Source organism: Pezoporus flaviventris, unplaced genomic scaffold, assembly GCF_033815535.1.
Source record: "Pezoporus flaviventris isolate CSIRO_AGI_PZ_B2104156 unplaced genomic scaffold, CSIRO_AGI_Pfla_v1 ptg000021l, whole genome shotgun sequence".
NCBI classification, from domain to species: domain Eukaryota; kingdom Metazoa; phylum Chordata; class Aves; order Psittaciformes; family Psittacidae; genus Pezoporus; species Pezoporus flaviventris.
In genome coordinates, this window is record NW_026892569.1 from 12237518 (window position 1) to 12258353 (window position 20836).

At 44.4% G+C, this 20836-nt stretch overlaps 1 protein-coding gene across 1 annotated transcript in view; it reads left to right on the forward strand.

The window, feature by feature from the left end:
- LOC133270649 (netrin-4-like) overlaps positions 1-18850 on the forward strand; it is a 44977-nt gene extending 26127 nt beyond the window's left edge. The window contains exons 4-10 of the mRNA XM_061456084.1: positions 4689-4815; positions 5330-5518; positions 12490-12703; positions 13286-13422; positions 14661-14729; positions 15804-15974; positions 16614-18850. Of these exons, the coding sequence (XP_061312068.1) occupies positions 4689-4815; positions 5330-5518; positions 12490-12703; positions 13286-13422; positions 14661-14729; positions 15804-15974; positions 16614-16750 (1044 nt within the window). The 3' untranslated portion in view covers positions 16751-18850. The remainder of the gene's footprint in view (positions 1-4688; positions 4816-5329; positions 5519-12489; positions 12704-13285; positions 13423-14660; positions 14730-15803; positions 15975-16613) is intronic.
- Positions 18851-20836: the final 1986 nt, after the last annotated feature.

A 20836-nucleotide genomic window follows, 5' to 3' on the forward strand; every position in this document is an offset into this window, starting at 1 on the left:
AGAAAGAGCAACAACCACAACATGTACTGAAAGGACCAAAGGTGAAAGAAACTACCTGGGCAGAGGGAAAGCACGAGGTGTCAGGTATTGTACAGAGCTGAATAAAGCTTAAAACACTAACCACATTGCAGGGCAAGCAGATGGAAAAGCTTCCACTGCCTCTCTTAGCTTCAAACCAGGATTCAGGTGAAGCAACTCTGTGCAGTCAAAGGTGAACAAGTATCATGTCACTTCTTGGACCCACTGCATGAAAGCATGAATATGGTTCTATGCTATTTGCCATAAATAAACCACAAGTTACTGAGCTCTATGAAGGAACCACTGGGTGAAATTCATGGCTTAGTACAGCAGGTCAAGCTATGTCATTGGAACTGATCCTCCTGGCATTAATATCCCTATAACCTCTTTTATGTCCCGATTCAAAGCTGCTCAGGTGGTAGATGTACAAATCACAGCCTTTGGCAGCAATACCCGACTTGTAACAGCATGACTGTACTGTGAGGCAGATGAGGGAGCTAATCCAGATTAAAGATACTCTTGCCAAGGATAAAAAAAAGCAGTTTTAGCTTTTGTTTTAACATGGTTTAGCTTCACAGCCCAGCTCACATATGACTCAGGGCATGATGCAGGTGATAGCATAGAAAATATTAAGAAAAGCAGAAATGTCTCAAATCAAGATCGCCCCAAAGACTTTACATGATGAAACTACAGCCTGAGAACATAGTTGCTGTACCTAAATATTGCTATAGGCCTAAATACCTTTGTAGCTAAGGATCAGTGTCTGTTGAGTGATGTAGCATCACATATTGAACACTGAGGATAAAGTGAAATATGGGAGATGTAAACCAGAAGTCTCCCACATCTCAATCTCCTGCTGTACCAATACATGTATTTATATAAATCAGTGTCATAAACCAATCAGCCTTTAGCAGAACACTGGGTTTTGTAGCTGATGGCATGGATCTTATGCAAGCCTCTATTCCTCACCCTTTGCTTTCAAGCTCCTTCACCTGGATTGCTAGCTGCAAATCTAGAAAGCTGAAGTGTTTATCCCTCAGATGCCTCCTAGGAATCAGACATCCTAACGCTTCCAATGACATTAATCCAGTGGCAATCAAAGTACTATTATCAGGGTCCTGAAGGCACTAAAAGGACTGTAACAGCCCTGACCAGCCCCACCTGGGTCTCTTACCCATCCTCTCTGTCCATTGGCCAGGGGCTCTATTTAAGCTCAGCCCTGGGCTATCACTCCCTGTTTGAGCTCTGCTGTAGATGTGATGGTCTGCATTCCTGCCTCTGCCTCCTGGATGGACCTTGGGCCTATGCTGTAGGTAGCTTTGCTCCTGGTGGACCCCTTTGCATGTGTTGTAGCTTGTTTCTTGTTCTGCTTCCTGGGTGAACTTTTAAACCATGCTGTGAGTCTGTTTCTGGGCCTGTCTCTTGCTGCTCCTGAATTACCCTGGTACATCCCTTGCTGTTCTGGGGCTGCCTCTGCTTTCCAAGGCATAGAAAGCTATCAGTGTTACTCCCCTGAATCTGTACTTCTGTATTTTATTTCTCTATCAAAGATCGGCTTTGTGTTCCAATGAGCTCCAGCTCATCTTGAGGTCTTACATTTGGTAGAGAGCATAATCCTCTTGGGATTTGGCCCCATTTTTGTGAGAGATGTGGACTCCAGCAGTTAATAGCAAGTCAGGGACATGCCTGCTGTCTTTGTGTTGGTGTCCAGGACGACTCTCACATTCTCCCTTCCCTAAGCAGATATCCCATTTCCTACTTTATCTGACAGCTTCCTATATTTCATTCTTGTTCCTCCCTGAACTTCAGTCTCTGGCTGCCTCTCCTATCTCTTCCTCTCTAACAGAACAGTTTGTCTTACAACTTGCAGCCACCTCACCTATCCTTATTTCACCTCATGCTCAAGTGTAACAGGTCTCTTCCAAAGCTCACTTTCTGTTGCATTAACCAGTCTTTCTGCAATGGCTGCTTACCTCCATGAATCACTTTCTTGTGTGTGTTCTACTTGAACTGCTTGCTCTCTTCTCATCCCCATCTCTGTTCTGTATTTTATTATCATATCATGTTGCACTCTTCTCCTTAGCTGTCTTCACCTATGAATGCTGTCCGAGATACCAATCTACAGATGTGCTTTCTCTTCCATTATCCTTTCCCTTTGCCCCAATACCCAATTCCCTTCTTTTGCACAGGTTTAAGAATAAGGCAAAGGTAAGTCCTCAGACCAAACACTTTCTAAAGTTCCTGCTCCACTACTGATGTCTGCCTGCTCAGAGCTCTCCTATCTGCTGGCTGCTTGGCTTTTCAATCCTTTTGTCTAAGCCAGTCATCCTTCCACATGTATCTGGGATACTGTTCAATAGCAGGGATCACAGGCAGGAAGCCTCCTTTATGCCTCACAACATGCCATTACTAGATAGCCTCCACAAACTACAGTTTGCAAGAAACCAGTGGTAACAAACTAAGGCATTTACTGGCTGGACTCTTCTTTTCTCACTGACTTTTCCTGTTTGCTTTCTGAATAACTGATCCTGAGCATTCACACCATCTGTGCTCTGCACTGTAAGCACGGGCTCCTGTGGAATAATGAATATTTGATCATGGCATGAAAGCTAAATTGAGACTGCATGGTTTAATGCTGCCGTTTCCCAACTGTACAATTCCATTTCTTTCATGTGTTCTTAACACGGTGAATGCACAGTTTGGGTGTCTATCTCTAAAAGACCAGTGAACCAACTTGCAAATCTTCCACTGAAGTACACTTTAGTCCTAAGAATCAACAGGATCTGAGACTTTGGTTGTGATCCATTTTGGAATGAGCTGTAAAGTTCAAGTAGAGTCTGAAGTTTGGGGACATGAAAGCTATGGACCTGGGTGAGGCTCACTTTATCTCTTCCGACTCCTGGCCCTTCTCTCTGTTCTATGGCTTCTGAAAAGCAGTCACTGGGTCTACAGGAGGGAACTTAAAAGCCTGAAGAGCGAAGACCAAGCAGGGAGAAGTACTTATTCTTCTCCTTGTTAGTGTTTTTGGGTTTATCTCTAATTTGCCATCCTATTTAGCACTTTGGATGTGGATGACCCTCTTGTACCAAGGCCTGGAGAGGCACCACACAACGTGCTACACGCTGTATCCTCCTGAGGCTCAGCAATGCTGAGCTCTGACAAATGCCTACCCTGAAGCCTGTGCTCAGTGTTCCGTGAGGAGGCAGCCAACGGCTCTGTGCTGCAGCAGAGCTGAGAGCTGCCAGCTGGCTGTGGAGGGATGGTGGCCTCAGCTGCAGGCTGGCCCCTGTGCGAGCTGTGTGACATATCTGGTCTGGGAGGATTAGGAACCAGGGGAGCGGAGAGGGAACTGCTGCAGGGAGATGAGCCTGGGGGCAGGGGAGAGCATCCATGCAACTGCTCTTTTGACTGTGTCTTGATCCCAAGCTACCTGCCACAGTGGGAGAGGGGAAACTGTAAATGGGGAGTCTGTCTTTCAGGAAAGGCTATGGAGAAATGCAATGCACATTGATGGTGAGATTAGAGGATTCCATTCAGTCAAAATGAAATTTCAGCCTCTGCTTTCTGTGTAATGTGCAGCAGGCCAGAGCTAGGGCAGAGGGTGCTGAGCTTGGAATCCTCTGCAGCACATGAGGCAGAGGGATCCATGAAGTTCCTGCTGTAGAACAAGTACCTCCTTGCAGGTGAAATACCACTGATTGGCAACTTCTCTTGTGATGAGCGCAGAACATGGCCTATGGTACCACCCTTCCTTTTTTTCCTCTCCTTATGCTGCATATTTCCTCAATTTCTCCAGGAAACCCTTTCTCTGAGGCATTGCAAACAGATACTGAGCTCCTATCTCTTAATCAAAGAAATAAAATACAACCCCCCAACATAAATACCCTCCTGTAAAGCACTTATTGGATGTGGCTTGGTATTACAGTATTGGGGGTGTTGGTCAATGAGAAACTTAACATGAGCCAGCAGTGTGTGCTTGCAGTCCAGAAAGCCAACTGTATCCTGGGCCGCATCAAAAGGAGCGTGACCAGCAGGGCGAAGGCGGTGATCCTGCCCCTCTACTCTGCTCTCATGAGACCTCACTTGGAGTATTGTGTGCAGTTCTGGTGTCCTCAACATAAAAAGGACATGGAACTGTTGGAACAAGTCCAGAGGAGGCCACGAGGATGATCAGGGGCCTGGAGCACCTCCTGTATGAAGACAGGCTGAGAAAGTTGGGGCTGTTCAGCCTGGAGAAGAGAAGGCTGCGTGGAGACCTCATAGCAGCCTTCCAGTATCTGAAGGGGAGCTATAGGGGTGTTGGGGAAGGACTCTTCATTAGGGACTGGAGTGACAGGACAAGGGGTAATGGGTTCAAACTTAAACAGGGGAAGTTTAGATTGGATATAAGGAAGAAGTTCTTTACTGTAAGGGTGGTGAGGCACTGGAATGGGTTGTGAATGCTCCATCCCTGGTGGTGTTGAAGGCCAGGTTGGACAGAGCCTTGGGTGCCATGGTTTAGTGTGAGGTGTCCCTGCCCATGGCAGGGGGGTTGGAACTGGATGATCTTAAGGTCCTTTCTAACCCTAACTATTCTATGAATCACTGTGCTCTTGGTTACACAGCCCAGAATTTTACTGGGTTTGTTCTGCTCGGGTGTTTTTGTGACTGTGCTCTCTTTCCCCTGCCAGGTCCATGGGAAGTGTGTGTGTAGACACAACACTGCAGGAGACCACTGTGAGAAATGTGCACCACTATACAACGATCAGCCTTGGAAGCCAGGAGATGGCAAAACAGGGGCACCGAATGAATGCAGAAGTAAGTGGGAAGGAGTTTACTGATCCAGGTTTTCAGGATGAGCAGGCAAAGCTGCCTAACAGAGTTCTGCCTTTTACACTAAAGTTGCTATTATAGAAATGGTATAAGTGCTGGTCATTGATGGAAAACTTCAGCCTGAATGTTGTTTTACTGCACCTGACCCACTGGGGCTATTGGGAAGTGGAATTTACAAGGCAGAAGTCTGTTCTTCATGCAGCTACATCTGTTCGTGTTTTAGCATTCCAGGGTTTTTTGCAGGGCTTATAATACCACAGATTAGTCTCACTGTAAGAACACCACACAGCTCACAACAACCCAGCTTCTCAGACCCTGCTGGGACTGTTGCTCTGTATCCCACTTCCTAGTGTTTAGGAAAAGCAAGGATTGCAGGCAGGTGAAGTACGTTACATTCCAGTATTTCCTCCATGATTCACAATAGGAAAATGCTCCTGTTTGAATGGTATTGCTGTGTCTATCACATCAGCCTGAAGTACATCCTCCTGTTTCCCCCCAGAGTGTCGCTGTCACAACCATGCTGACAGCTGCCACTTTGACCTGAGTGTGTGGCTGGCCTCGGGGAAGCGCAGTGGTGGGGTCTGTGACAACTGCAAGCACAACACAGAGGGACATCGGTGCCAAAGGTGCAAACCGGGCTATTACCGCGACAGAGGGAAGCCCATGTCCTCTGCAGAGGTCTGCAAACGTAAGTGACTTGTTATGTGTGGTGAAGACACATGAATGGTGGAAAAAACATTAAAAGAAAGAAATCAGTAACTCCTATAGAAGTAGCTTATGAGTATTGCTGCCTTTGCTTTGTAATCCTTACCTAAATTCCAGTTTTCTGATCAAAAGATAACTTCTTGGGTTTCTGTGTCTATTTCTCCCCCTGGTATCACGTATTTCTTTTGTGATAACTGCTGCAGTTGTACTGCAACTACACTGCAATGCAATTACATTAGAACTACATCCAGACGCATTGCATCCTGGGGAAAGGTACATGCACATGTTGGTTAGCTCTTTCTGCATCTCCTGAGACTGTGTGCTTATGTATAAGCTGCTGGTAAATTCCATTTGATTGTGCAACATCTGTGTGCACAAATACCTATAAGACTGGCTGCAGGAGGGGTTAGAAACACGGGGCCATGCATATCCACCTGGGAACAAACAGATGAGGGCTCACCCAGACTTACCTCTGGATTCTACAGAGGTAATTTGGGGTATTATGGGGTGCTCTGCCCAAATGAATTAACTCATTAACACCTCAGCAGGATGTCTGTGGAAGTAACTGAAGTGGAGAGGCACTAATGGTTGTACACAGAGGGTGTACAACCTCTGGATCAAGGTAGTTTGCACCCAGGCAGTCTGGAACACCACCCAAATATCCCTTACTTACTGCAAACATTTCCTGAGTATCCCGTCAGGCTTCACACATCTGATTCCATATGGTATCTATTTGGGAGGTTGCTATTTCCAATACAAATCATTTAATTTCTCCCTTTGGGTAGCTTTCCTTCCCTACAGCTCAAACATCATTTGTCAGCACAGAGAACTTCATCCTCCATCACCTATTCTCATACCCACTGGCATCATGTGCTTTTGAAGCTTTCCTGACCCTCTGCTCTTCATCAAGATACCTCTTAAACACTCAGGATACAAACACTCCTCTCCCTACAACTGTGTTCTGTGGCCCATTTCTAATCCTGTTTCTACTCTGAGCAGATTCACTACAGGGAAATGTTGTAATGGGTGTAAATTATTGTGCCAGAAGACTAGTTTTCAGTCTCACAGCACCTGGAAGAATCTGTGTTTGCAGTCTTGTATTTAACAGCAGGTGATGGCGTAGTAACCAACATGTTGTGTAATATTAGATTAACACTGAAGTCAAGGAGTGCTGGAGAGCATCAAAGAGGAAAAACACTGTCTGGAAGCCAGGCTATCTGTGTGGAAACCCTAGAACAGCCTGCCTGGGTGAAATCAGACCTTGACTCTACCTCTGCCTCTTTTGTCTGCTCTGGTTACAGGCTTCTCGGTACCCCCTGCCAATACTCTGCAAAAGAAACTGTTCAGAGATGTACCTTGTTGAAAGAGCTTTATTCCTGCTGCGCCAGTCCAGCACAATAATGTTCTTGTCACCTGGGAACATGCTGCTGCCAGAAGAAGTTCCCCAAATGCAATTGTTCCCACTCTGACTTGCATGCTCTGGTCCAGATAGCTGCCATCCTGCTTTAGCCACCTGAAAGTGGTGGTCTTTTCTAGCTGTACAATCAGTGGAGAAACAGTGGGACCTTTAGCAGTCTATGGTAGATGCCTTAGATGAGCTGCATTGCCCTTTAGAGGATACCTGTTTCTCCTCCTCGATTTAAGAGCATTCTGGACCATGAGCCTGCACTAGAGTTTCTGTTGATTGAGATGAATCTAATGGGCTTGATTCAGCATGTAATGGCATGTGAGGATGCTTGCTGTATTGTAATACAAGGGTATTGGCAGTTCACTCTAGAAAGCCTCAGCTATTGCAGCAGACTGATGTGTGAAAGATGCTTGTACCTGTGTGGAAATAGAAGGCACACTGCAGATATATGTACAGAGAAACCTGGGACAGGTGGGTGGTTAGGCTGTACCTTTCCTGTTTTATTTCAGGTGAGAAGGAGAATTCCCACAATGTTTGACTAATTAAATTAATAGGGTAATGCTCTGTATCATGAAAGAACTGATCCCCAAAGACTTCCCTATGTAGTTTGCAGGCAGTAATCACCTCACATTATCATGCACTGCTGCAGGGAGTTTAGAGGGATTGTTTCACCGCTTTGGTTATCAGTGTCAGCAAAACCAGAAACACCAACAGAGACAGGCAGAATTGATTTGGTTAGAAGACTTGGCTTGATAGAGGGAAGATTTCGCCTCCAGGTCCATCATCAGCTTCTTATGCTTAGAGCTGATATTAAGCCTCTCACAGGATGCAAGATAGAGACCCTCTTCTCCGTCCTTTTGGTTGCAGGTTCATTTTTCTCATACCTCAGCCAACTGATCACACATAGAAGAGCTGCCACTTGTGGATTAGCGTGTTTGTGAGGGTTTACATGTAGTAATTCCAAGGCATCCTCTCTCTTTGAGAAAACCACGCTAACAGTGCCAGGCTAACAACACCAAATGAAAACCACCCACTGGGTAAGTGGTGAAAAGCAGTAATAAACTGCAAACAGCAGACTGAATGGCTGATTATGTTGAGAGCAACCTGGTCCTCAGCTTCCTATTCTGAACTCAGAGGGGGAAATAAAGCCCTCAATGGGAGATCAAAACTTGACCCTTGTGTACAGTAGATGCTGAGCTGAGAAAGGCAATGTGATGGAAAAGCTGAATGAAATGCTGTGCTAATCCCTTTGAGAAAGCACGCTTGAAGAGTGCTCTGCCATCCAGAGCGAAGTCCAGGTTCAGCTGTGACATCCCCCTCGGGCTCACAGAAAGTTAACAGGGCACTGCCCAGGCCCAGATAGAGTCTTTAAGCATTAGTCATCGTAATGAACAGCATTCTCTCTTAATCACTGCTAGGAAAAGAGGGTTGTATAACAATTGGATGTCCTGGCTCTATCCAAACCACCCTTTGCTCACTCTCCAAAGACATTCCCTTGGGAGAGGGGGAAAGAAAATACACGTGTTGAAATTTGACATAAGAGTGAATCTGCTATTCACTTTTGTCTGCAGAGGTAGCTTGCCTCTGGTCCTTTGCTTCCCCTGGTCCTAGGGGACTGAATGAGCCCGGTTGTGTGCAGAGCCTTGGTTTGACACTGGTTAGATCTGTATTAAAAGGAGAGCATCAGAGCCCCAGAGCAAGGCCTGTTATTGGGGGTGACAACACAGGATTAAGTAGTTTGGATACAGACTTGTATGAGAGCTTTGACTCTGAAGCCTAATCATTTCCTAACCAATGGCTAGAAAAGCTGCCTTTCCTTGGCTCTTTCCTGTGGCTTATTTGGAGGCTTAAAGGATCCTTCTGAAATGGCACCATCTTTTGTACTCACCCTTTGCTTAGCTTAAAAAAGCAATGCAGGCATGTAGAGCCGTTAAAAAGGGTCTCCAGGAAAACAAGCTTTACTCTAAGCACAAGGGTTGCAAATTAAAATGCCCCCAGATGCACACACCCCCTGTGGAAAGCTCTGCTTCTCATCCTTTTACTCCTGAGCAGGCGAGGTTGAACTTCTAATTGTAGTATCACAAAGGCCTGATCACGTCTTGGTTCAAAGTCGTCCTTAATCAGCCCTGGCCACACACACAGCTGTCTATCTTATTTCCTTCAGTTAAGAAACAACATTGGCTGAGTCAATCCCCACATCTGACATGCTTTACAGACTGCCTGGGTTTGGTCATATGCTCCAAAGATGCATGTGTATATATTTCACATTCAAAAGGCTTGGTTTATCATTTTGCCTGTTCCTCATAAAATAGTCTACTTCTAGCTATATCTTCTACAGTATTATCAGACAGAAACCTTGAAGTCCATTGAATTACTTGGAGCACTTGCTATTTTCCTATAGGTTTGAACCATACTGTGTTAACCCATATTATATTTAACATCTGTGTCTACTGACAGGGGGAAGACAGCTGTGCTGAGGGCAGACAGTTTTACTGGGGACTTGAGTGGAAGCTGCTGTATGAATTATTCATTTTTTGTTATTCCTTGTCTCCTTTTCTACAGTAGTTTCTGACCAAACAAAATTAGTGTAGGAGTGAGACTAAAAGGCAAGAGGATGCTTTGTGATGCTTCGTGCCTGATGGCCAGCGTTAAAGTACAATGATGAAATTGTTCATTGCGCTGCTGTCAAGGGAAGAACCCAAATAAACCAGCCAGCTCTGAGCCAGAACTGTCTGCACACCGTCCCTAACATAATTGATGATGCCTTTGACAAACAAGGCCATTGTCGTGTTGGCTGGTGTTTTGTTAGCTAGGGAGGCAGATGGAAAGAAAACCTAGGGTTTGCCAAGAGTAAAGCAGCAAAAATCAGCAAGGAAAGATGCTGCATTGTCAAATATTGGGAAATGTAAAGGAGTGAGGTTTTGGAGACTTCCTTTTGTGCTTCTTTGTGAGGTTTATCTGCAAATCTGATACTGTTAAACAGATAAAACCCAGTCAGCAGCAGCTGCCCCTTCAGCATGTGACATGTGGGCTCTTATTTTGGGAGTTACCTTAGCTGCGCAACTGGGATTTTGGCTCTAATGCTCTGGAAGCCAGACAATGTACACACCCGAGCTGAAATGCTAAACAAACACAGACTGGGCAAAGCGTTTGCAAGCCACTTGTATAACTCATCTGGAAGTGGTGTGCGTTTATTGATTCAGCTTGCTCTCTGATCTACCAGGGGCTGTCCCAGTTTCTAACTGGGGAATATGCCCCATTGTTCATTCAGGAGCATTAGTTTTCTTGAACTGTAGCTCCATAATTAATAGAAAGGCTTTTTTATTCCTACCTCCTCCTCAGCTTCTGCCAATGCTGTCAGTCACTGTCCTGCAAGGTGTTTTTTATTCCCTTAGGAATAGAATGGGAGAAGTTCTCATCTTCCTGAATCAGGGTGTAGTCTCCGTTGGTGATAGGTAGCCCAATGATGCTGCTGATTTGCCTATCTGTTCTGTGCCCTTAACTGATGAAACCTGAAAACCAGAAATAAGATGGGAATAAAGGCAGACCCAGAAGATGCAGAAATAGAAGACATTTAAGGTGAAAACTCCACAGACAAATCCTACATATAGAGATATTACAGTGAAAACAAACCTGGATTCAAGCCAACCCAGATGTTGGCAACCTCTTCTTGTGGCTCAGACTGATACGCAGTATAGGAAACATTGTCCCTCCTTACTCCCAAATATATGACATCCATGGTTTTGGATGCCTTGCTGTCTTGCCTTTTAGGGTGACACAGTCAGCCCTGCAAAAACGTGGGCAAAAAAGAGTTCAAGTTAAGCAGCAACTTGCCTTTGAAACTGTCAGTGTTAGCGAGCACTTTACCCTCACCTGCCCTCCAGAAGGGAGAGCAAAGTGCCTGGGTTTGCTCCCAAAGTGAAGGCTGCTCTGTGGCAAACAGGCGAGCTACTGCCATCCGCCAAGCAGCTCATTGTGCAGAGTACATTGCCCATGACAGCACGCTTGTTTTCTGCCCTTAGGCTATTGCGGCAGTGTCCCTTGAAAACAAGGGGCTGAGAGCTGTCTACAGCAGAGTGTACTAATAGTATTAAACATATTGGCATAAAGAGCACAGGGCATGATGAAAAAATGCCTGTGTAGGAAGCAGATCATCAGAGAAATGCCCTTGAAACAAAACTGCTCACCCTTTTTCTTGTGCTATTTTCAAAGGGTGTTTTCCTGAGCATCAACTGTGAGTTTGCAGATGAATCTGTCCCTGCTACACTTAATGCTTTTATTAGTCATACACTTGCCCCTTCCCTTTGGAAAATGATGTGTGTGGAATCAGTGTTCATTTGGTCTCTTATCTGTGAGCTCATGAAGAAAAGTAGTTTGATTAGAAGCAATGATGGTCAAACTTGAAAAGCTTTGGAGCTCATGTTTGGTTCAGATAAGCATCCAAAAGGCTGGCCTCTGTTTCAAGCTATTCAAACACTTTGGGTGCCCAACATTTAACTGAAAAGCTCTGTCAAAGCAGGTCTTAGCCACAAGATTTTTCTTTCTGCCCTCATCCAGATGGATGAAGCAGTGCAAAAGCTAGGGCATGATGCTCTGTTAATACAGAAAGGACCTGAAATCTAATGGCTGGAGTTCAGCTCAGTTCTTATTTTAATCAAATTAACTTTTTTTCTGTATTAGAAAATATATTTTAAATGCATGTATTTGGATTTATGGTTCCCTCATTAAAAATGAATCCTAAATTAGGAGCCAGTGGTGATGGCTGTATGTATGGATAGATAATGTTATACTCTAAACAGCAGTTTTGTGACCTCTCTGTTCACAGAAAAGGCAACAGCTGTCATTCTTTACCTCATCCATGCTTCTGAATCTTTCTGTAAAACACTGAAAGTGAATCACTTGCAAACCCCTTTAAGAACAAACACACAGGGGAGGCTTCTTGCTCCTCCTTTAAAACCCTGGATGGTCAAGGTTTGTGCAGTAGGGAAGAAGTGATCTTTGCACATAAATGGGTCCCTGTGGTACTTGTTTTGCTGTGCTTAATGAGTTAGAAAGAAAAATACAATGCAAATGTAGGCTGACAATGCAATGTTTACAGTTCTGACTGAGGAGAAGGCTCAGGGGAGACCTTATAACAGTCTTCAATATCTAATGGGGGCCAACAACAAAGCTGGAGGAGGGCTTTTGCTAAAGGCCTGTAGGGACAGGATGAGGGGAATGGCTTTAACCTGCCAGAGGGGAGACTGAGATGAGCTCTTAGGCAGAAGCTCTTCCCTGTGAGGGTGCTGAGGCGCTGGCACAGGGTGCCCAGAGAAGCTGTGGCTGCCCCATCCCTGGCAGTGTTCAAGGCCAGGTTGGACACAGGGGCTTGGAGCAAGCTGCTCTAGTGGAAGGGGTCCCTGCCCGTGGCAAGAGTTTGGGACTGGATGAACTTTAAGGTCCTTTCCAACTCTATCTATGATAAGGAAGAAGGCATGAGTTTATCAGCCTTGCAAAGATGTCCCCATGGCATGCAATCTCAGTCAACTCTCACCCTGTCTCCACAGCCTGTGCTTGCCAGCCGATGGGTTCAGCCAACGCAACCTTCAACAGGAGCTGGCGATGCCACCCCAAAACAGGATTCTGCTACTGCAAGCCAGGAGTGGCGGGTCCCAAGTGCGATAGGTGCCTCATGGGCTACTGGGGCTTTGGAGAACACGGCTGCCGCCCTTGTGACTGCGCCAGAGACTGCGACCAGCACACCGGGAACTGCTTCGATGGGTAAAGAAGCCCTTCTTTGGGTTCATGTTGAGATGGGGTTCTGTGAAGTGAAACAAAGATTAGCTGAAACACCGCAGCAATGGAGGGGGTACAATCATTTGAAAAGGGCTGTAAATCACAAAAGGTTTCTTAGATTCCATTTGGCACTTTTAAGTCCTTCATATTATCCAAAGCAATCTTGAAATGATGACTTCTTGCAGTAATAACAGGCAGCTCCACGGAAATACATGGCTTTAAGCTATAATGGTTTTAGACTGACTGCAGTTTTATGGGCCCTGCAAGTATCCTCAGTTCCTAATGACTAAGTCACTAACATTGAGTTACTTAATTCAGTAAAAACAAGCAAACAGAAGCTAAACAGGCATAATACATACTTTTAAAAACGCTCAGCCAGCAGTGGTAAGGCCTAAATAACCTGCTAGATCTGTGATATCTCTGTATGGCATGAAGTCTTGCTCTCATTTGCACTCTCAACATGAAGAAAGCAAGCTCATCTGTTTGAATACAGCCACGTGCAGCAAACAGGGGCTTCTTATCCATCCTGTGACCTAATCATGTCTTCTGGTTTATGTGTCCCCCCAGCTATGACAATGAGCCATTCTTTAACATCCCCATCGGGGGCCGAATCCCTGACCTGGTGCAAACACCGGCCAATGAGAGCGAAGAGGAGTGGAGATGGAATGACCATGAGCAGGGGTTTTCGGCGCTGAGGCATCCAGGTACAGCCCAGAGTCCAGAACCTTTAGTAACTTCACTCAGTGCTAGTTCTTTCTCCTTTCCATCCTGACTTAAATTCCTCCACTCGCCTCTAGCTTGTCTGTCCCCATCTGACAACATTTGATAATCTGAACTATGGAGGTTATCACAGAATCATAGAATAGTTAGGGTTGGAAAGGACCTTAAGATCGTCCAGTTCCACCCCCCTTGCCATGGGCAGGGACACCTCACACTAAACCATGGCACCCAAGGCTCTGTCCAACCTGGCCTTCAACACTGCCAGGGATGGAGAATTCACAACCTCCCTGGGCAACCCATTCCAGTGCCTCACCACCCTTACAGTAAAGAACTTCTTCCTTATATCCAATCTAAACTTCCCCTGTTTAAGTTTGAACCCGTTACCCCTTGTCCTACCACTACAGTCCCTAATGAAGAGTCCCTCCCCAGCATCCCTATAGCCCCCCTTCAGATACTGGAAGGCTGCTCTGAGGTCTCCACGCAGCCTTCTCTTCTCCAGGCTGAACAGCCCCAACTTTCTCAGCCTGTCTTCATACGGGAGGTGCTCCAGTCCCTGATCATCCTCGTGGCCCTTCTCTGGACTTGTTCCAACAGTTCCATGTCCTTTTTATGTTGAGGACACCAGAACTGCACACAATGCTCCAGGTGAGGTCTCACAAGAGCAGAGGGGCAGGATCACCTCCTTCGCCCTGCTGGTCACGCTCCTTTTGATGCAGCTCGGGATACAGTTGGCTTTCTGGGCTGCAACACTGCTATTTTCCAACCCAACTTTACTATTCAGCTTTGGGTTTGGAAACTGGTAAGTCACGAGTAAGGTTGTGTGGAAAAATACTCTCTTTTTGCTGCTGAACTTCAAATGCTATTTGTAAAAAGATGATGCTAGCCACCATTGAAATGCACCACCCTTGGGGTATACCTCTGTTTTACAACTGGATCTGATTCTTACAGATCTCTTTATTAGTATCAGTTTATTAACTGTACAGTAGACCCCATGAGGGCCGCATTTTGCTCAACAGTACCTATCAGATTCCAGAACAATCATTGCATCATCTAACAGGAAACCAACTTGCGAACAACTGAGCTCACTCTCAAGAGTAGTTTTAATGTCCATCCAGGCTATAGGAGCTATATCCATATAACTTTCTAACTGAGTACCATTTGCTTTTCTCTCTCATGTCCTGGCTCTTCCTCAACCCTCTGCATTCCATGGTCCCACTGCTAGAAAAGTGTGTTTGTAAAGAAAAGGTGCTTGGAAGCGTCTCTGACTTCTGCCAAATGAAATACGCTTATGGTAAGTGAGTAGTAACATGTCCTCAAGGCATGATAATTTCACTGTGTTCTCCCTATGCATGTTATTAGCTGATAGCTATGAAAAATGAGAGAAGGGGCTAAGGCAGGAAATAAGAGGTAGGATTTCTTCTACCTTTTTTGACATGTCCGACTTCTGATCAGAACTGAACCAGGCTCCTTTCCACCCAGTCACCTTCCCTCTCCACAGCAGCAGCAGTGCTAGAATTGGAACTCGACATCAAGAATGAATGATAAAAACCTTCTATCTAAACCACCATTGGTTTTGCACTGGTTATGCAGGTTCAAATGGCCATGCTTGTTTACCAAGAATGTATTTAAGAGTGTGTTTTATGATCACCTAGTTCATGCCATCACATGAAGCAAGAAAGGAAAGCTCTAGCATCCAAAGGTTTGATGTGTTTTTGCCATGACACAGTGCAGCCCACTTGTGGGGTTAATCTAGATGAGATTACCCTGCCAAAAGCTATGGGATCCTCTTAAATTAAAGGCACAGAAATTTATCACAGCAACCAGATGCTGGGCCACAAAACAAGAATGCTTTTCCGGGTTTGTTGTATGGAATTGCAGCCATGTGACATGCAAGCAGCCTGATGGGAAGCTTCCTGACTTCCTTCCTGCAGAGCAGACAGTCCCTTCCCACAGGATGAAGTTTTTGAGAGGCCAGTGTTAAAGCCCAGCAGAAGGTTCCTAACTGCAAAATATAAAGCCTGGAATCAGTGCACTTAAAAGCAGGCTGTTACCTGCTGATCTGCTTTTTGCACCCTTCCTATGTGCACATACAAGGGTTTTTCTATGATTTCCAAGTGTTTGACATCAGCCCATTAAAAAGTAGTTGCTGAATAACATACTGAAAGGATCAGTTAACTACTTCAACAGAAAAATCTAGCTTTTCTGCTACAACTCTATTTAGAAGAACCATGACTGAAGTGGACAAGCACTGCAATGCAGCTGCAGTGATTTTTTCATGTCTTCTTTCAAGGTGTTAATGTTCCACCTTTTAGCAGCATAAACCAGAATTTATTGTTGGTCTCTATCTTGGTATGTTTTCTGGCAGTGATAAAAGCAAGAATCCTTTCGGCTCATGACAAAGGGACCCACGCAGAAGTTGTTGTGAAGGTGAAGAAGGTCCTGAAATCAGGCAAAGTGAAAATCGCTCGGAGCAACAGAAGCATTTACCCAGAATCCTGGACCAACAGGGGATGTACATGTCCCATTCTCAACCCTGGTAAGGACAAAATGCTTACCAGCTAATTTCCATCCCTTCTAAACTGTGGTGGTAATTCATTGCGAGCATGAGCTATGGCTACATTCCTCAATTCAACCTTCCCTATTGCTGCCCTTCTTGCAATAACAGCTTAGCCCGCTTCATCCAGGTTATGTATGTGCCATCTCATGTGCATGCACACTTTGATGTGCATATTGTCAGTACTGACTCCTGTCCACACAGGCTCAGTGTTGTCAGATGATTTATGCTCAGGAGTTACAACTACACATTGACATAGTTCCAGTGGCCTGTATCATTTACAGATTCAACACCTCCATGTACAGATGCCCAGGTTTGAGTCTGATCTGTCTGGCCTTTGTTTTAAGCCACTGTAACTCCATGTGCTTCAGTAGTATTACTCTTGGCTTGTACAGGTATGATGAGTAGCAAAATTCCATTTGAACAGATGTATTATATATTCTGTATTATATGTGAAAACAGTGAGCCAGACTTCTTAGGTTATAACTGTAAGATGTAGGTAGTAGGGCCTCAAAAAAGAGGCCAGATCCTTATGAAATGGAGTAATTCTGTATTTAGTTCTGTTTTCTTCTATTTAGTATTGACTGAAGTTTTTTCTCCCTTTTCATCTTTTTCAACTAGGTACTGACTATCTCATAGCAGGCCAGGAGGACTCTAGGACCAGCAAACTCCTTGTGAACATGAACAGCCTGGTGAAACCCTGGAAAGCACATTTGGGAAAACAAGTATCAGATATTCTCCGAACTGGATGCAAATAATTTCTGCTTCAGGAGTTGCGGAGCTGAACTTTGCCTCTTAGTAACACTGCAGTGAAAGGTGTAGTTAGCTCATGCGTTTCCATTCAGGATGCTCCTAGCTGAGGTGATGGAAGCAGACTTGCCATCTTTTCTCCTTTCACACACATAGGAAACTTGGGATGTGACTCCTTTTCCCACAAAGGCACAGCCTAATCATACAACATTAACTACAGCATCGTACATAGGCTAGAAGTCAGTTCCTAATTTAAGCCTGGTTCCACATATCTGGAGAATCATTTCACAAGGCAAAACTAAAGATATGGATTAGTATTACCATACTTCAGGTCAGAGTCTGGTGTTAATGTGTATAAGCTGCTTACACAATGCGTTCAGCTCTTGGGTGTAGTTTTCCTTGTAAGTAACCACTTACAAGGCAGCAGTTTCTTTCAGCTTTACCAGTGGAATGATATTAAACAGCACATCAAATAATAGAGAGCTCAGATTGCTGTAACACCAGACTGCAATTATGCCAATAGAACAGGTTGTTTCCCAGGAGGCAATATTATCCCATTGCTGAACAGGAACACACTAACACATGATTTCTCTTGGGACAAGGGCCTGCATAGATGTATACTGCTATCATCAATGCTTAGGGCTGCTGCAGAAACTAAACTTGGCTCAAACTTGATTCCAAATCCAACCCTTACTCTCCGAAGTCATTTTGCTCTTTGCTGTAGTGCTTTAGTTTGTAACACCATTAAGGTTTCACAGTGAAAAGCCTTAATACTAGGAAAGAGCCAAAACACGTGAGGAAATAGCAGCTGCTCTAATGTTGGGATTGTGACACTACAAAAGCTGCAAGGCTGAAGCAGGAGGAGGTAACTGGACTGTGCATCAAAGGAGGGAGCTCTGTGAGAGCATCCTGCCTGTTCAAACTGTGCTCGAGACCACTGGCATTTGATTGCACTTAGTGCTTTCATTCTGCTTTATATCGGATTAAGATACCGAAGCTTGGCTTCCCATTGTACCTGAGGATTATTTTTCCCTCTGCAGAAGCACAGGAGTGATAACATCTGCACTCTAGGTAAAAATAGTTCTGTTCTGCAAGAGCATCCTTTCTAACTCGATTTTACCCTATAGTCACGAAGAGGTAGCATCTTGAATCATTCCCTAACACAGTGTTTTGAGGTAAGTGTAGTTTAAGACCTGCATTCCCTGTTGAAGGACTCACGATAAATGAAGCTGATTGGAGCACATTCCCTCTTCAAATAAAGCAGAAACTGTGAGTCAGTCTATTCTTTGAAGGGGGTTCCAGAGAAGCAGCATGTACACCAGCTACTTCTGCTATTCCTACTCCATGTCTATAACACTCTCAGGAGGTATCTGCTATCTTCATCCAGCACTGTCTGACTGGCACATGGAGTACCTAAAGAAAGCTAATACTAATGCAGAATGATTGCGGTCCCAGTTGACAGCATAGGCCATTGGTTTGTTCTCTTTATCACCAGCTGCTTTCCTGCCATTTGTTGCTGTTTTCAGACTGGTTGAACAGCAGAAACCCCTCAGCTCATTTGGGAATGGATGACAGGCAGATACTTACAGAATAAACACCCTACTTTTTCCCCAGCAGTGCATAAACAGTGTTTCTGCCTCCCCCTTTCCTCCGACTTCTCCCCTCCTCCATTGCCATGACTTTCCCTCTTTCACTTCATTATTTATTTGTTGTTACCTCAAGTGGTATCCAACACTGTGGCATCTCCAGAAGCCATTAAATTAATGCAATAAACCACTTTTTAACCAAGGAATTTGGTTTAATTTGCAGTGTCAGCTTACAGAAGGTAAGAGCGTAGCAACTGCTTCCTTTAATGTCTCCAGAAATCATCTCGCCACAAAGACTGAGCAGTTCTCTTTCAAATCTCAATAAAGATGTGTACGTGAATTTACAGTCTGTTCTAAAGGGCCTCCAAGAATAAATAAAAACTAAGTGTAGGTTTAGAATGAAGCTAAGGAACACGCTTTTCAACAGAGGCCATTCTATCTGCAGGGGATCTTATTTAATGATGCTCATATTCCATTTTGGTTTATAGTCAGTACCACATTAAAGCAAACTCCCATATTCCACTCTTTGTGCCAGCTTGGTGATTTTGTGGGGAGGGCAAACATCTGCACAGATCCTTAATGTGGGTGAAAAGTTATTTTTTACATGGTAATTTACAAGCATTTCTAGCTCCTGCTAGGGGAAATGCTGTTGGGAACAAGATATTGATACCCTGGTGTGTTCTTTTGGGGCCTTCTGTAACACAGTGATCAGTGACTACCAACTGCAAGCACTGCTGGATGCAAAGAAGATAGTTGCCAATATATCACACATTTCAGGTATCATGGCAGTAGGTGATGCATACACATGCTTTAGAGATAAGAAATCCAGCTAATTTTTTCTCCTAATTTCCCATTATTTTGAATCTCTAATTTACTTGCTGGTACCTGTATAGCTCAGTCACCTTCACTCCATTAGTCAGAAACACAGCACATCTTGTTCCAGCTACTTAGCTGGTGTTGAATGGTTTTGCTCTACAGAGTCGTGGGTATTCCATAAACATGGAATTTAATTCAAAAGTGAGAAATGAAAGCACATTTGGATAAGCCAACAGAGCAAGTTGGTTTATCAATATCATTGTTTCTGCTGATCAGGTTCACATCATCTTCTCTGAGTTCACAGAGAAGGCAAATGAAAGAATAAAAGTTCCAGCCACCATGTGCAATCTGTTTGTTCTGCAGTGCTATAATCCAGGTAGCCTGGCTGAAAGTAAGTATCTGAACAGAAATTAACTGCCTAGATCAAGCTACAAGAGCTATTGATTAAAGAAGAGATGGGAAAGTTGAAATTCATCACCATGAGACTTTGGGAAGGAAAGAAGTTATTATCTTGAGTACTGGTACCTGAAATAAAGATGAGCATGAGACAGTGCAAGGTGAGAACTGTCTTCCTAGTAGAAGCTGTTATGTATTCCTCAGGACAAGCAAACAAGTCTATGCATAGCTAATTAAAAGAACTGCCATAGACAATACAGTATTCCTGTACCAAACCCCAAATTGTTTTGTAGGCCTGAGTACAACATCATACACCTTGTGATCCCCATTGTGACCGTGTGTCTTGGGTGGTACAATAATGCAGAGAATACTAACATGGAGAGAAGGATGTATCTGCCCAATACAGAAGTGGCTGAACCTCTTCTTTGAGTACATCTAAAGTGAGACCTGTCTTTAAATTGGACACATGAACATGCCTATAGCATCCAAATAGACAAGGTGCCTCACAAGCGGTAGCAATCACATACCAAACAGTAGCCAATTCTGCATAAGGATGAAATAAAAGCCTTTATCCACAAATAAAAAGGAGTTTGAAAAGCTGTGGATAATTTGTAATAGCACTGGTGATTGAAGCAGAAGCATGTGTAACTTTCCACAGATAGCAGCAAATCCAGGAGTGCTGGAGGTCAAAGCAGCTCTCTGGAGCACGTGCATCCATGAATGCTTCTCCAGCTCTGCTCTTGGCAAGCAGCTAAGGAGGAAAACATACTTACACACAACCTTTGTGCACTGCTCTTCTGAGCGTGGCTCCCTGATATGAAGAGGAAGTTTTCTCTGCAGCATTTACCATGTGGCTCAGTTTCTCCATGCTGCTTGATGTAAGCTTTCTCTAATCGAGGTAACTCACAAGATGCTCATCCCCAGGCCCCTGTTGTTATGTGTTGTAGCACTTTTTCTGTACTTGAAACTTCCATTAAAAATACTCAGACACTTATCCTGATGTGATGTTTGGGATCTATCTTTAAGCTTTTAAACCACTCAAATCACATACACATTAATTCTTTTTAAGTTACTAAACCACCAACATTCCAAACAGCAGGTTTTTGCTTCAACGGTGTTAGCACCGTCAGGCAAACGGAGAAAAGCATTTAGCTAATAAGGCAACCAGGATACATGTTTAATTGATGTAGCTGGCATGTTAATTCAGTAACTGATCAAAACCCAGTCCTGCAGTCTTACATGTAGGTGCTTAAGTCCCATAAGAAATATAAACCTGAAGTTTTACTGATTTGAGAC